Source organism: Neovison vison, chromosome 7, assembly GCF_020171115.1.
Source record: "Neovison vison isolate M4711 chromosome 7, ASM_NN_V1, whole genome shotgun sequence".
NCBI lineage: Eukaryota > Metazoa > Chordata > Mammalia > Carnivora > Mustelidae > Neogale > Neogale vison.
The window spans coordinates 44,257,518-44,274,329 of record NC_058097.1 but is presented as its reverse complement, the minus strand read 5'-3'; the positions used below and the strand labels follow the sequence as shown (position 1 = coordinate 44,274,329).

Here is a 16,812-nt window from a genome sequence, read left to right as displayed (position 1 = left end):
TGCAGTGAGCATAACATTAAGCTTTCTCAGTGGAAGGCTCTGGAAGGACACCAGAGGAAGTGGTCTCTCGCTGTTACCAGCTACTACATAATGGATAAGCAGTACAGAAGTGAGGACATCCAAAAGAGCTCTGACACAGTCAGCCACCCAGAACATGCAGTCTCTTGGTGTCCTTCCTTGTAGCCTTAGCTTGGTCTTCCAACTATCTTCCTGCACTAATGGGAAAACCAGTGCCCCAACCTGTGGCTCTCGTTCTGTGCTACTGGCCTACAGCTTGAAGGGTTCCTGGCAAGCCTCTGCTTCCTCTGCACACCCATGCTATTGGCTGCTGATCATCTGTGGACTATATGCATTCCAAAGGGTTGGTTCCTGTTTGCCCAGAGATTGCAGACCAGCTCCATCCTGGGAAAACTAGCAAATTTTTTTGCTACCCAGTGAGCTTAACTACACCTTCTTCAGTAAGGTCTGAACCCCAGCTTTGGAAAGAGACCATCATTCCAAGTTAATCCTTATTTAGGTACTTTCTCTTTGTTCTAGGGTACCATATAGATTTTCCTTATACCTTATAATGGCTTTGGGCCATTTTTAGGCTTTTGGCTTTTACCCTGCATGAGATGGAAACCAGAGGTGGGTTCTGAGCAGAGGAATGATACAATCTAACTTACATTAAAAAAAAAACAACACCACCCAAGAACACTCTGATGGCTGTATGGAGAATCTACTGTGGTAATGGGAGTCAGAGATTGGGGCAGGAAGAGAAACAGGGAGATAAGCAAATAACTTATTATTAATAATAATTATAATCAATTCAGAGAGTAGAGGATAGTGGGTCTGAAATGGGGAGAAGCAGACAGGAGAAGCAGAAGTGAGAAGAACTGAGCAGATCTGGATTTGGAGATATAGCCAACAGGATTTGCTGATAGATTAGATATAAATGTGAGAGAACGGAGTCAAGGATGAGTCCAAGGCTTTTGGCTTGTTCAGGTAGAAAGCTGGAGACACCATCAAGTTAGTTGAGGGATACTGACGGGAATTGATTCCAAAAGGAAGATTAGAAATTAATGAGGTCAGTTTTGGACAAAATGAGATGGAGATTCCTATTAGGCACTGAAGTTAAGATGTCTAGTAAGCAATGGATATAAGAGTCTGTAGCTCAGCGGGGAGGTTCAGACTAGAATCATAAATCTGGCCATCACTGATATATAGATGATAGGTAAAGCCACAAGGCTGGATAAGATGACCAAGGAAGTGCCTGTGGGTAAGTTAGAGGAAGAAGAACTGTAGCCTGAGGAGTGCTAACATTAAGAGGTCACGGAAAGGTCAGGTTAGGAAACTGAGAAGCAACGGCTGACTACCTGGTAGGAGGAAAAAAACAAGAAAGTAGGATGTCATAGAAATGAAAAGTGTATCAAGGCTGTAGCAATCGATCAAGTGCTGCTAATAGGTCAAGTAGAGTAAGAAAAGTCAACCATTAGAATTAGGAAAATGAAGATCACATAACTTTGACAAGAGCAGTTTTAGTTGAGTGACGGGTGAAAAAAGTCTAATTGGAGTGGGTTCAAGAGAGAACCAGGGAAAAGAAACTGGAAGCAAGATATATCGATAATAAATTCCAGAAGTTTTTCTAGAAACGGGGCAGCAGTTGAAGGCAAAAGTGAAAACTCACGGAACTTGGGAGGGATCATGCCGGAAACTGCAGTTTGTAGGATATGGTTACCTACTGGAAAATCCAGTGGGCAGCCCTCCTGTGCCCTGCAGAGCTGCAGAAAGGTATACCGCATCGGGAGCGCCACACCATGGACGCCGGGAAATACAGTCTCGCTCCGTGGCTCAAACTGGGAGGCCACTTGCCGGTCCTGAGTGTTGTTCCAGGGGCCCCCTTCCCGGAGGGACAAAGTCTCCCACCTCAAGGGAGATGCCGCACTACCGCCGCCAGGCCACCCCTTCACGAAGCTCTCGCAGCCCTTCCCTTCTGTCTCAGAACCGGAGATGGGATAATTCTGTTGCAGAAGCTGCAGCAAGCGCATGCGCAACCAAGGAAGACAGCCTGTGGCACTCCACGAAGAAGGCGGTGTGAGCCGCGCAGGCTCCCGCGGTGGAAGGTGGGGTCCTGTGCTGGGCGGCGCCTTCAGGACAGCATCTCCGCTAGCCAGCGCGCGCACGCGCATGTGAATGCCTAGCCTCGGCTCGCAGCGCGACCTAGCTCCACCCACGTGCCCGGACGCGCGCGTGGTGAATGAGTCCTGCGTACTTTCCCGCCAAAACTTGGTAATGGCTTTTCCCAGCCCCAGTAAGGCGGAGGCGAGCCTTTGCAGAGGGCTGGGCGGACGCGAAAGGGAGCGCTTGCTTCCGCTAGAGGGGTGTGCTTGCTCCCCACCAGGCCGCTCAGACATTGGTTTCCTCAGGCGTCTACACCGAAAGCAGAGGGGAGGGAGGGCGGCAGTGCAGCCCAGGCGAACTCTTTCAGTTTTGCCTTTTCATGGCCGCCCGGCCCACCTATTGCCTCTCTGAGGAGTGGTGCAGAAAGAGGCTGGAGAAATACTTGCCTCCTGACTGCTCTTTTTCGCCCTCTGTTGTTTTTGTAATACGTTTTGCTTTGTGGCTTCTCCACGCTTGGTGGGGCTCGGGCACTGCCCTCTTACGTAGGGCACAGGGAGACCCTTTATAAGCACACAAAGCCAGCTGCGCACGTGGACCGCTGATGCAGGGCCTCTGTCATAAAGCCTCACGCACACATACTCGTCTGTCCGATGACAAGCCAAATAGCTAAGTACATGCCTGGAGTGTGACTGTCGGGCCTTACCACGTTCTAGCTGTGGGCTGGAGAAAGCTCTAAGAGCTCTGTTGAGGGCTGCTGCATTCAGCGAACAAAAATACAGGACATCCAATTAAGTCTGAATTTCATTTAAAAAAAATTTTTTTTTAAGCGTAAGTATGGCCCTAATATTGTTTACCCGAAATTCAAATTTAACTGGGAATCAAGTTCAAATTTAACTCTTTTATTTGGCAGCCCCGGTTTAAGGCTTTATGGGAGACAATGCAGCAACAGTTCTTAGAGCTGTTCCTGGAAGGTGTAAATATGAAACAATGTGTGTTTATATAAAAAAGCCAAACTCCTCCCACTGCACCTTCTCCCACCCCCGAAACAGTAGTGTGTCTAGTCATCTGATGTAATAGGTGAAATGGCTAGGACCCAGAAAGCCACTCTGTCATACAAGGTCAGTCTTTTAAGTCCTCGCCACCACAGTGCACTGTAGTGACTCGGCTCCAGGATAACAGAGTCAGGCTCTCCCTGCCTTCCAGTGCTTGGCACATTCATGTGGGTATTTCCAGGTTCTTGGTAATGTTGGTGCTGTATCACTGGACATAAGTGTGTGTGTGTGGGAGGGAGGTATTGGGGGACTCTGAACCATTATGATGTTGGAGCCAGTGATACTCTCTCTATGGAAAACTGTGACTAGTCTGTCCCTTCTGGAGTAGGGGCATGTTATCTTCTGTGGAAGATAAAGGTGTGTGAGCTAGGAGGGAACAGAGAGGGTTTCAGGAAGTCTATGATGTATGATGTTAGTAAGAAGTTTTCCCCACTTGGAGAATGGCCCCACTGGGGCTGTATGTGAGTAAGACTTTGTTCAGTCTGAGAAGACTAAAGGGTAAAAAGCAACATTGAAGTGGCAGAATCTAGGATTGTATATGTAAGTCTATTTGATTCTGAAGCTTCTCTTTTCACCTGTCGTCTGCTCCCTTCACTTCTCACACTATAATGGCACCCGGAATTTATGGTGCACTTTTCATTGTAACGCCTTTGAATTTCATTATTTTGTTTAATTTTGTAGAGGCTTTCGTACGGAAAAAGAAGAGCACTCATTTCTGAGGCCAAGACTGGTTAAAATGAAATGCCTTTCACTGCAGACCTGGTGGGATGGAGTGTTAGACCATGATTTAGACACAAGTATCAGGTATTTTCCATTTTCCCATCCAGAGCTGCTACTTTTAAATTACGAGAGGAAATTTTACAGAGAGATCTAACCCTCATTTCTCCACATTAGCATGGTGCAGCAGCCTTTTCTCTCTCTTCTGTGTTTCCTCTTCTTAATGGTTTCTTCCTCCTGACATTTAAACATGTTTAATTATCTCATTAAAAAAATCTTCTCTCCAAAGGCCAGCCTTTTGGTCTTTCCATGCATGTCCTTGAGAATTGTATCCAAGATTCTGAAGGGTTTAAACTTCACCTCTGGTGGAAATTGAAGTGAGCTAGTATCTGTCACTAGATCAAGAAAAATCCTTGGAATTGTTCAGCTAGGGATAGGGGTCCCTAAGGCAGTACTATGAGCACTTTGGGGCCAGCATAGAAGCTGTTTGTCCGTCCTCAAGCAGATAAGGGCAGAAACTGAGAATAAACATTTAGGAACTTTTATATTAATTTGACAGAATATCTTATGTCTGCTGAACTTAATGAAAAATCTGGAGTTAAGAAAAAATCTTCCCCAGGCTCATGGGTGGCTCAGTCAATTGGGCGTCTGCCTTCAGCTCAGGTCATGATTCCACATCAAGCCCCACTTTGGGCTCCCTGCTCAGTGGGGAGACTGCTTCTCCCTCTCCCTCTGCCTGTCACTACACCCTGTTTGTGCTGTCTCTCTCTGTCAAATAAATAAAATCTCATTATGGTTTTGATTTCATTACCCTAATGACTAATGATGTTGAGCATCTTCTCATGTAGGTATTGGGCATTTGTATGTCTTCTCTGGAGAAATGTTTTTTTCAAATTGTTAGGCAATTTTTAAAAAAATATTTTATTTATTTATTTGACAGACAGTGACATAAGTAGGCAGAGAGGCAGGCAGAGAGAGAGAGGAAGGGAAGCAGGCTCCTTGCTTTGCAGAGAACCTGATGTGGGGCTCGATCCCAGGACCCCAGGATCATTACCTGAGTGGAAGGCAGAGGCTTTAACCCACTGAGCCACCGAGGCGCCCCACTGTTAGCTGATTTTTTATTGGGGTTATTTGTCTTTTTATTGTTTAGTTGTAACTGTTCTTGACATACTCTAGATACTCTACCCTTATCAACTAGCTGACTTGCAATGATTTTCTCCAGTTTTTAGGTTGTCTTTTAACTTTTTTTTATTATAAGGAAAATATATAGCAAAACAGCTGGAAGCAAGTGGCAGGGTGGAAGATCTGGAAAACTTAATCACCAAACAAGCTGCCTAAACATGGCTTCCTGCTGTGGAGGAGAGATTTGGCCCTTATCTTTCCCATGATTCTTTGGCCCTTATCTTTCCCATGATTCCTGATTCAAAGAAACCTGCTTTTAGCAGGGCTGGGCCTACAGAGTCCAATTTTCCAAACTGCTCTCTTCCTGGGAATTTGGGAAAGGTGTATGGTTCTCAGGCTTTCAAGATACAAAAGACAGTATGGAGAAGGAAGGGATGTTACAGCCCTTTGGTCCACTGTCATCTCTAGGCTCATCTCTCACTATTTGTTTATTCCAAACAGATGAACCCTATGGAATTGGGGCAAATGAGGCAGCAGTACACTGAACAATGAGGCTGTGTTGATGAGGAAATGAGCAACATCACACTTGGTATAGAAGCTGGCTAGGGCATAGAAGAGATACTGAGGAATTTGTGGGAAGAGGTAAATTGGAGGCTGTAGTCCATCTGTTCCAGCATGTCAGTAGCTGAGCCTTTCCTTGGTCAGGGGTCTCAAAGGGTGATGCTTTCCCTGTTTATGAGAAGATAAACATAGCCTGCTGGCTTCAGAAAGCCATCTGACTTGAGGTGTGGCACACCTTTCTACACCTGTGGTCTCCAGGAAGCAGCTATCTGTCTTTTTACTTTTTTGATGGTGTCTTTTGATGTACAAATTTTTTGATGAAGTCGAATTTATCTTTATTTTTCCTTTTGGTTGTTTGTGGTTTAAAGGTTTATTTTTTATTTTTTTAAGATTTTATTTATTTATTTGACAGACAGAGATCACAAGTAGGCAGAGAGGCAGGCAGAGAGAGGGAGGAATCAGGCTCCCTGCTGAGCAGAGAGCCCGATGCGGGGCTTGATCCCAGGACCCTGAGATCATGACCTGAGCTGAAGACAGAGGCTTAACCCACTGAGCCACCCAGGTGCCCCTTATATTTCTTTCATTGGATCAATGTGTATTTCCTATATTCTTATCTTTTCCTTCAACTGGTTAAATCATACATTCTATTTGTTTCTTTTTGGTAGTTTCCTTAGTATTATTTTCAATTTTAAAATCTAGTTGGTTTTATTAAGCAATTCATGTATCAAGCCTCACTCTTCTAGCAAGTAGAGGGACGCTTTCTTCCTTGGCATTTTTTTTTTAAGATTTTATTTATTTATTTGACAGAGAGAGATTACAAGTAGGCAGAGAGGCAGGCAGAGAGAGAGAGGAGGAAGCAGGCTCCCTGCTGAGCAGAGAACCCGATGCGGGACTCGATCCCAGGACCCTGAGACCATGACCTGAGCCGAAGGCAGTGGCTTAACCCACTGAGCCACCCAGGCGCCCAGCATTTTTTTTTCTAAGTAAGCTCTACCACCAATGTGGGGCTTGAACTCTCAACCTTGAGATCAAGAGCATCATGCTCTAATGACTGAGCCAGCCAGGTGCCCTTAAAAAAAGGCCTGTAGCCTTTTTTTGAGAGATAGAAAGAGGGAGAGAGTGGACAGAGGGAGAAGGAGAGAAAGAATCTCAAGAAGAAGCTTCCATGCTCAGTGCAGAGCCCAAAGTCCAACACGGGGCTTAATCTCACAACCCAGAGATCCTGACCTGAGCCAAAAATCAAGAGTCCAACATTTAACTGACTGAGCCACCCAAGTGCCCCTAGCATTTTCTTTTTTTTAAAGAGAGAGGGAGTGTGTGTATGCACACAAGCAAGTGGGGGAGGGGCAAAGGGAGAGGGAGAGAATCCCAACAACCTCCACACCCAGTGCGGAGCCTAAGGTGGGGCTCGATCTCTTGTCCCTGAGATCCTGACCTGAGCCAAAATGAAGTCAGGCACTTAACTTACTGCAAAGTCAGGCACTTAACTGACTAAGCCATTCAAGTGACCCAATTCCTAGAATTTTAAATATACAGATATAACACGATATTAAACGTGACTTTCAGTGTGCTGGGAATTTCATAAGAAAACAACAAATGTCAGAATAACTATGCAGGGGCACCTGCATGGTTCAGTGGGTCGAGTCTCTGCCTTCGGCTCAGGTTGTGATCTCAGGGTCCTGGGATTGAGCCCGGAGTTGGGCTCTCTGCTCCACAGGAGCCCTGATTTCCACTCTCTCTCTGCCTGCCTCTCTGCCTGCCTCTCTGCCTACTTGTGATCTCTCTCTCTCTGTCTGTCAAGTAAATAAATAAAATCTTAAAAAAAAAGAATAACTATGCAAAGCATGTTAAGAATGTGAAGGAGATTTTTGTGACACTTAGCTCATTACCCATTATTTATATGATGATTTCTTTAGAGAGAATTGTTGGTATGCTCAACTCCTATGAGCCCAAGTCCTATCACCTCTTTTTGTCAGGGCAAACTACTCTAATTCCCAGTCATTACCATCACTTGGGGGGGTCTGATAACTACACCTCCTCAGAACTGCCACAGAGGCAGTTTTGTATTTATTGCTGTGTCTCCTCCCACCCCACCTGGAATTCAGCCTCTTATTATCTTATCCAGAATTTCTAGGAGTTTGTAAGTGGGAGAATTACAGGTTATTTTAGTCTGGCATCTTAGCAGAACTAAACATCTATTTTTAAAAAAGATTTTATTTATTCATTTGACAGACAGAGATCACAAGTAGGCAGAGAAGCAGGCAGAGAGAGAGGAAGGGAAGCAGCCTCCCCGCTGAGCAGAGAGCCCCATGCACGACTCAATCCCAGGACCCTGAGACCATGACCAGAGCTGAAGGTAGAGGCCTTAACCCACTGAGCCACCCAGGTGCCCCTAGACATCTATTTTAACTTGTTCAGTATCTGCCTTCCATGTAAGATAGTAAACTCCAGGCAGGCAGGTAATCATTCTTGTTCACTGCTTTATCTCCAGCTCTCAGCACAGAGGCCTGGCATATAATGAATATTGAGTAAATATTTGTTGAGCATGTGAGTGACTCACATACATGAAGGCTTCAATAGGAAAGGGGGATAGATATAATTAAGTCCAAAAATTATGTTTGCAAAAACATGCATCCCAATGAAGAGAGTTAAGGAAGGGCTGCAAAGCCAGGCTTCTGTATTTGTTTGGCTAGCTGCAACTGACTCACCTAAGCTCACCTCATAGCTTTCTTTTGTCACATTTTTTCCTGTTTCTAGACTTACTAAAACTCCCAATAATCAAATTTACTTAGGTATAATTTATATGTAATAAAGTGTGCCCATTTAAAATGTGTGTTTTGATGAGTTGTGACAAATTTATGTACCCACATAACCACTACCATAGCCACCATCGCCAAGATACTGAACATTCCCATCACTACTATAAGAAAGTCCCTTTTGAGATGTCTGGGTGGCTCAGTTGGTTAAGCATCTGCCTTCAGCTTAGGTCATGATTGTGGGGTCCTGGGGTCAAGCCCCACACTGGGCTCCCTGCTCAGCAGGGAGTCTGCTTATCCCTCTCCCTTTGCCCCTCTTCCCCTCTTGTGCTCACTCTCTGCTCTCTCTCTTTCCCCTCCCTCCAATAAATAAAAAAATCTTAAAAAAAAGATGTTCCCTTTTACCCCTCCTCAGGAATCTCTCAATCTCTCATCCCCAGGTAACAACTGATTTGCTCTGTCCCTATGGGTTAGGTGACTGTTTTCTAGAATTTCATAAAGTTGGAATCATGTAGGATGTGCTCTTTTGTATCTGGCTTCTCACCATAATGTTTTTGAGATTCAACCATGTTGTTGCCAGTGTCAGTAGTTCATTGTCACTCTGATCTTTCTGAAATAAGAAAGTTTCTTGTGTTTCTAATACTTTCTCTTTCCCTGTTGCTCTTCCCTCTCTCAGTTCTGTTGATATCCTGTCTAACATCAGATGTTGTGATTAAGTCATTTTTACCTTCCACAGGTTCTATAATCCATGATGCCTATAAAGAACTGGAACATTACAAAGATGTCACCTTCCCCCAGGCTTATTCCTCAGTGGAAGGACTTGAAAATTCTCATAAATAATATCCTGAAGGATATAAAGGTGATGTGTATGAGAGATATGCACATAGTGGGCTGGTACTAAATATCCCTGCTGTGGCAGCCTGTGGCACAGGCAACATGTAAGCAACTTTGGAAGAGGTTTCCCATACTCCTAAACAACTCCTCCTTCTAGATTCGGATGATAATACTTATAATTAAAAGATATTCTGCTGCCAAAAAACAAAACAAAACAAAACCCCAAACCCAAAACAGAAAAGGGACTCATGTGGATTAAACAAGCAGGAGGTAGCTTTGTCTTACATGTTGTCAAGGACCCATGTTCTTTTTCTTTCTTTACACACCATCCTTAATATTTTAGCTTATCATCTTAAGGTTATAAGATCGTTTCTGCACTTCCGTGTATCAGCTGTAAATTGCAAATAGGTCGAAGAGATGAAAAGGCCAAAAAGTACAGAGCAGTGCCAGCCTTGGAGTACCATAGTGCCACTCTATACTGCCAGAATTTCTGGGCCCATGATCACCCTAAACAAGATCTGAGTTTTATTGAAATGGAAGGAGGGCGATTGATAGAGTAGGCCATAGTTCTTCCAGGCACAGATACATTGCTTGGTTTTAAGAATCTTAGTCTTTCAGAGTTGTGCTGAGAAAAGCATTGATACTGTTGAGCGAGTGAGCAAATTGTTTGTGCACAAAGTCTGGAAAGGAGAAGATGAATGGTGATTAATGGAATAAGGGATATGTAAATGAGTTTTTAGATTCAGTCAAGAGGGATGGGAGATGAAGAGTTCAGATACCAGTGTCCTTTCAACTTTGCTACTGTCACTGAGTGGAAGCTCTCCAGCTCTCTGTATCCTGGATTCTCTCAGAATGTACAAAGACCTGAATATGAGAAATCTAAGGAAAAGAGAGATTCTAAGTTGCAGATAATGGCCTTAGTATAGTCTCAAATCCTTTGTGGATGCAGAGAAACTCGGAGAGTTAGAGTCATGGAACATTGTTCAAGAGGCAGTGTAGCACAAGCATCTGCTGAGAAGAAGGATCTCAAAAATAGATTTTATAAGCCTCAGTTTTGGCTGATTAGCATGAGGAAGTTCATGTATTTACATCCTAGATATATACTATGTCACTATAAGATAGTGTGTGTTTTATATGTTCTACTGTCACACACACACCACAGAATGTTATAGCTGAAGCACAGTTAACTCCATCTTGTGAATAACACACCTAACACTAAGAATAGTGAAAGGTGCGTGCCAAATTGTCTAGCTCTTAGGCTCACAGGGTGGGCATTCTATGTCTGTCAAGTATGGATTTCCCAAAGGTAGTGTATCATGAAGTGTGATAGTTATAGGGGTGGTTCTTTGGGTATAGGCAGGAACTCTGAAGGGTTGTTCCAACTGTGACAGGTGGAGATAAACTCATAAAGGATTGTATTCCTTTTTCTTTTAAGTACTTACTTCTTTTGTACAGACATTTGTTACTTGCCTGTTTCCCCGACTGGACTCTTATCATCTGAAACCTAAGGCCATGTCTCTCTTGCTCAGTGTCATATCCCCATGTCCCTATAGAATATACCAGCCTTTATCAAATGTTCCTTATCTAAACCATGGAAAACAAAATGATTTGAGGGGCCATTTTCTTAGTTCTCTCAAGGATGGTATATAACTAGTAGCATTCTAGATGCATAACGGAGAAATTAATGCCTTAGGTGAAATGGACATGAGGGCTTCCTTCTTATGGAAACTTGGTTGGGAGAAAGGTTGGGAGGTACTTTATTTTATTTTTTTAAAAAGATTTTGTTTATTTGACAGGGAGAGAGAGATCACAAGTAGGCAGAGAGAAAGGCAGAGCGGGAGGGGGAAGCAGGCTCCCCACTGAGCAGAGAGCCCCATGCGGCACTCGATCCCAGGATCCTGAGACCATGACCTGGGCCGAGGGCAGAGGCTTAACCCACTGAGCCACCCAGGTGCCCCTGGGAGGTACTTTAAATTAAGATGTGTGTGAGGGTGAGGGAGGAATGATTCCCCCAGATAGTACTTTCTAGGAGTAGGGTGAATAAATGTTGGTTAGCTAAAAAACAACAGATGTCCACTAATCCTCAATAAATATTTATCAAGTGAATGAGTGAGTGGTTATTCAAGCCTTTTAGCTCAGCCACTCTTCTCCCTTAGGCTGATGAAAAACAAAAGAATGATGTGATTGTATTGCGTGACTGGCCTGAGACTCTATACCAGGAGCCTCACCAACCCCAGAGCAAGCCTTTCATCTGCTTCTATGCCATTGATGTCAACTATTTTGTGTCCTTAAACTGCGTGGAACCACATTCAAAACAAATACAGGTAAAGCTCCCTCATTTTTTTTCTTCCTTCTTTTTTTTTTTAAGATTTTATTTATTTATTTGACAGAGAGAGATCACAAGCAGGCAGAGAGGCAGGCAGAGAAAGAGAAGGAAGCAGGCTCCTGGCCGAGCAGAGAGCCCCACGTGGGGCTCGATCCCAGGACCCTGCGATCATGACCCGAGCCGAAGGCAGTGGCTTAACCCACTGAGCCACCCAGGCGCCCCTTTTTCTTCCTTCTTAATTTACTTCACAAGCATCATACCTCTATTGCCCTCATATCAGAATGATGAAATTGATTCTGAGTTAGCTCATTTTAATACCAAGCTCCATATCCCAATCTGACCCGGATGCAACAATCCTTTTACCCCTCTAGTCATCAGGTCCAGAGAATTCATATTCCCCAGAAAGCAGACTGAAGGTCAAGGAAAGAGCCTTAAGCATCCTGTTTCTACCACATATCCGAAAACCCAGTACCAGGAAACTCTCCAAATCAAGCTTTTCAGTCTTTCCTTAGTCTCTAAAAAAATATATTTATTTGGAAGAGAGAGTGAGCGAGAAAGAGAGCACACAGCAGGTGTAGAGGCAGAGGGAGAGGGAAAAGCTGACTCCCCTGCAGAGCAGGGAACCTGATGCGGAGCTTGATCCCAGAACCCTGGGATCAGGACCCAAGCCAAAGGCAGACGTTTAACTGACTGAGCCACCCAGGTGCTCCCAGGCTTTCCTTAGTCTTATAGGAGGGAACGGGCTTCTAAACATCCAACCCTTCCAACCCCTCACTCTTGGGATAATCTGCCTCCATGTCAAGTTTTCATCTCTGATCCTCTTCTAGGCAGTACTTTGGGTACAGAAGAAAGATACGGAAATGGGAGGCATGATAGAGAAGATGAAGTTTTCTGTGATGGATCAAGTGCCACCCGTTGAAGCAATGGTCCACACAGGTTCCCACCACATGCTAATTGCTTACTGTGGTGACACGCGCCTGTGGCTCTTCGAAGATCACCAGCAAGCATTTATATTTCTGGGCACAGTGCCCTGTCGTTTCTCCGTCAGCTGCCTCTGCTATGACTCAGAAGCTGAGATACTGCTCTCTGGTACCTTGGGGGCCGTGGTTACCTGGCTCATCTTACCAAACAGCAGGAGCCTCCAGATGGCACAAACAGTGCTGCTGTCTGACCATGAGTTTGTACAGGGCTTTTCCCTGAATGGTCCCCAGGGCTCCCTCCTGGCTCTTTGTGAGGATAAGGTGAGGGTCTTCACTCACCAGGGTCAGGGCCAGCTGAAAGAGAGGAAAAAGTTCACTCCCACAGCCAATGGCTCTTTCATCACCTGCTGCTTCACTTGTGTCTCTCAGGGCTATTTCTATGCTGGAAACAAGGATGGAGAGATCCATGCCTGGAGCCTAGACCAGGGTAATTTCCTCCACAGCTTCCAAGCCCACTCCTCATCAGTGATATGTGTTTACAGCCGGCCAGAGACCTACACCTTACTCACAGCAGGCCGAGAAGGCGTTGTAAAGGAATGGAATCTTGCCTTTGGGAACTTGCTGCGGCAGCTGAATATTGATGAGGATTTGCAGCAATTGCAGTTCATTGATGACACCACCTTTTTCTGCCAGACTACCCAAACTTTCTCGTTGCACCACCTGCCCTATTTTTATAGCCTCTTCAATGTCTGTGGCTCCGCTCCTGAGCAGGTGCAACGGGTCTGCTGTGGCCATAACTGGACTCGGATCCTTTGTGCCACTAAGGATGGTTTGTTACGCTTCTTGTCTCCAGTAACAGGAGATCTCCTGGTTATCACCTGGCCTCTCCTTGTCATGGACAGGGCTGTGGCTTGGGCCTATGACACAGACAAAGAAGAGCTCTTTGTGGCAACAGGTGGTTCAGAGGTGCTGGTGTTTGATGCATCGCGCTCTCCCTGCACAGCCAAGTATCTGGTATGCACTTCAGTGAACTATGGGGATAGAGTAAGGTGCCTGGCCTATGGACAGTCCCATTTGGGTATGGGCCTAGCAGGACTGATGTTCTGTGGGCATGACAGTGGCATTGTGAGAATCCTCTCCCACTATAGCTGTGCCCGAACAGAAAAGACTGTTCACTCTGGGGCAGTTTTGGCACTGTCTACCTTGGAAGGTCACCAGGAAATCTCCTTACTCTGTTCCTATGGCATGGATGATATTATATACCTGACAGAAGCTGTGCTTCAGAAGAACAAGGTAATCCTGCAGCCCGTGAACAAAATTCTCTGTGCTTGCCCCCTCACACATGTGATCCTCTTGCCAGGTTCTGTGGGTGCCATCACTGAGAACTGCTGCTGGCGTCTCTGGCACTACCAAGATTTTCCCAAATCTTCAGAAGCAAAACAAGGGTCTGTGGGAGACAAAGGGACAAAATGCCTGCACCAGTGTGACATCACTTCATTTGATGTCTGCTCTTCCCTGAAACTTTTTGTCACAGGGGCCATTGATGGCTCAGTCCGGATCTGGGATTTCCATGGTAGACTCCTAACTGAGTTGGATTCAGCATTGCATTTTGGCCCACTCTGCTTTGCCAATAATCGGGGTGACCTGCTTTTGACCTTCAACCAGAGTCTTTATCTGGTATCCTGCTTAAAATTGCTTCCTCCTGCTCAGTTGATACACCTAGCTATCCTAAGCAATGTAGATGATATACAAGAAGTCCCTAAACCCTTCCTGCCTAGCTTCTTCTTTTCTTTTGAAAACATATTTGTACCTAGATTTGTCTACCTTGGACAAGGGCTGAAGAAATTACAGGGGCTAGAGGTCCTTGTTAATAAACGGGTCATTGCCTTTGACAATACTGTGCCCCATGTTGTAGAGGAAGAGAGACATATGTCCGCTGTGATTCAAATGGGACCTAAATCACACTTTTTGGAGGACAAGGATGTTACTTTTGACCCCAAGCAAAATCGTCCCCGACACATCGTTCCTGCTCAGTTACAGCTTGCTGGCTGGGATGGATTGAATCCCTACCATATATTATGTCGCTTCTTTGGTAAAGGGCAGCAATGGCCCTTTGCTCCTGATGGCTACATCCCCAACTCAGTTATCCGGGCCCGCCTTTGGCCTGAAGGTACCCCAATCTTTTTACGCTATGATCTGTACCGAGATACAGACTGGGACATGACCAAACTCGTCAGACACCAGACACTGTCACCTATGCCTCTACCAGAAGAGAACATCTCAATGAGAAGAGAGAGGGAGAAATCCAAGAAACGGAAAAGAAATTTCTGTGATGTTCTAGTAAGCCTGAAAAACCAAAATTGGACTGAAAGAAAATTCGATGAAGGAATTATAAATAGCTTAATTGAGACCATCCTCAGCCTCACAATTTACTGTTCTGTAGACCAATATAAGACATACATTAGTGTCCTGGCACAAATTTTTGCCACATATCAAGTATCTCCAAGATATTACTCTGAGGCTTCCTGTCGCCTGATGGAAGATACAGTTCATCCCAATCCATGCATCCGTGAGCTAGCCTGGGAGGGGCTGGAGAGGCTAGGTGTCCTAAGCCATCTCTTTGCTATTCCACTGGCTATGGGATTGGTGGACAGTGATGAAAGGGTGCGGGCTAAGGCCTTATATCTTCTAATAAGAGTCACAGGCATCCAAACTAAGACTATGCTGGTAAGCCTGCTGAAGAAACAAGATACTTTAGAAGAAATGCAGTAAGTTGGAGTGGCTTTCACCCTTTTGTTTCTTCTAGTTCCTAACCTTTTTTCTTACTTTCTTTTTATACAAATTATCCTCTTTCTTCACAATTCTCTTTTTATTCTTTTCCTCCCACTATGTTCTTTGTTTCTGTTTGCTCCCCACCCCCTCCCTGGTGCTTACCCCTCTTCTTCTAACTGTTGATTAGCCTGCCTGTCACTTCTTCACTTCCTTAAGATTCATCAAGACTCAAGTCCACAAATCTACCAACCAAAAAAGCATCTTGGGGGCGCCTGGGTGGCCCAGTGGGCAAAAACCTCTGCCTTCGGCTCAGGTCATGATCCCAGGGTCCTGGGATCAAGCCCCACATCAGGCTCTCTGCTCGGCAGGGAGCTTGCTTACCCCCACCCACCGCCTGCCTCTCTGCCTATTTGTGATTTCTGTCAAATAAACAAATAAAATCTTCAAAAAATCATCTTGTATCTGGCAGCTCTATTCCTTGATATATTTGATTCTTTCTTCTTTACCCATCCTTTACTTCAGACTACTCTGCCCTAAATGGCTACTTTATCCCTGTCTCTTCAACTGGAATTTCTCCTTCTCCTCCTCCCTGTCTCTCTCCCTTCTTCACTCATCTTCCTCCTCCTCCAAGTCTTGTTTTGTCACTGACTTGGTGTCATCCTTCTTTCTTCTTGACTTTTATAGGCGGGAATTTATTGGAGATACCTCTCTGGACCAGCTGCTGGGGATCAAAGCTAAAGATATCCAGTGCCTGCTTACTCAGGTGGAGCAGCAGCTAAATGAAAACCTGACCTTGTCATATAGAGACCAACAGCCTACTTTTTATTTAGACATAGCAATGGATGGTAAACCTGAGGCCCTTGTCAAACAAATAGTCATACCTGAAGAGATCACCAAAGAAAAGAAAAGAAAGACATATGTTCAAGCAAAGAGAAAAGAACTTAGTACGTATGGGGTAATATATGGGGTATATTTGGGTCGCACCTCAGGGCACAAAAAGACAGGGTCAATAGGGCAGGGTATCTAAAATGACACTAGTGGGAACATAATTACATAGAGATACTGTTCCTGAAAACAACCTTTCTGGGAAAGAAACACATATATCACAACAAATACCAAGGTCTTACTTCCTTAGGATATGGAAGCTGGGATGAAATGGCAAGAATTTCTGTACCATAAAGCCTCAGTCCCCTTTGCCTTTATACCTCTTATGGGTGTTCATTGGACTACATAATAAAAAGGATATCGCTCAGAACCTCTGTTTTTTTCTTACCTATTTTTCTCCCAATGTCTCTGCAGTTAAAAAGGACCTGAGAGTTTCCAGAAAGCCAAGACAGACAGAGTCTATACAATTTAGCTCTATGTTGGTGCCTTCAAAGGATGAAGGTGAACAAAGAGAGGCCAGGAAATCAGAGCAGGTTGACACCCAGGATGTTGCCTTAGAGCCTGAACTGCCATTAAGTACTTTCAGCCCAGCCAAATCTCAAAAGGATCCTGAATCAGAGGAGGTTGTGATAGAAACCACAGAAGGAAGAGGCCACATGGAGGTGACAGAAGTTATGAAGGCCATAGGTCAACATGGCATGAAAGATTTTAGAGAGGTGTTCCCTGAGGTGGAAAGACATGAAGGAGAAGGAGGAGGTCACATGGAG

At 44.8% G+C, this 16,812-nt stretch overlaps 1 protein-coding gene across 1 annotated transcript; it reads left to right on the top strand.

The window, feature by feature from the left end:
* Positions 1-12,337: 12,337 nt before the first annotated feature.
* LOC122913303 (WD repeat-containing protein 87-like) lies at positions 12,338-16,474 on the top strand. Its single transcript, XM_044260070.1, has 3 exons — positions 12,338-15,156; positions 15,845-16,022; positions 16,460-16,474. The coding sequence occupies exons 1-3, from the start codon at positions 12,338-12,340 to the stop codon at positions 16,472-16,474; spliced, it is 3,012 nt and encodes a 1,003-aa protein (XP_044116005.1).
* Positions 16,475-16,812: the final 338 nt, after the last annotated feature.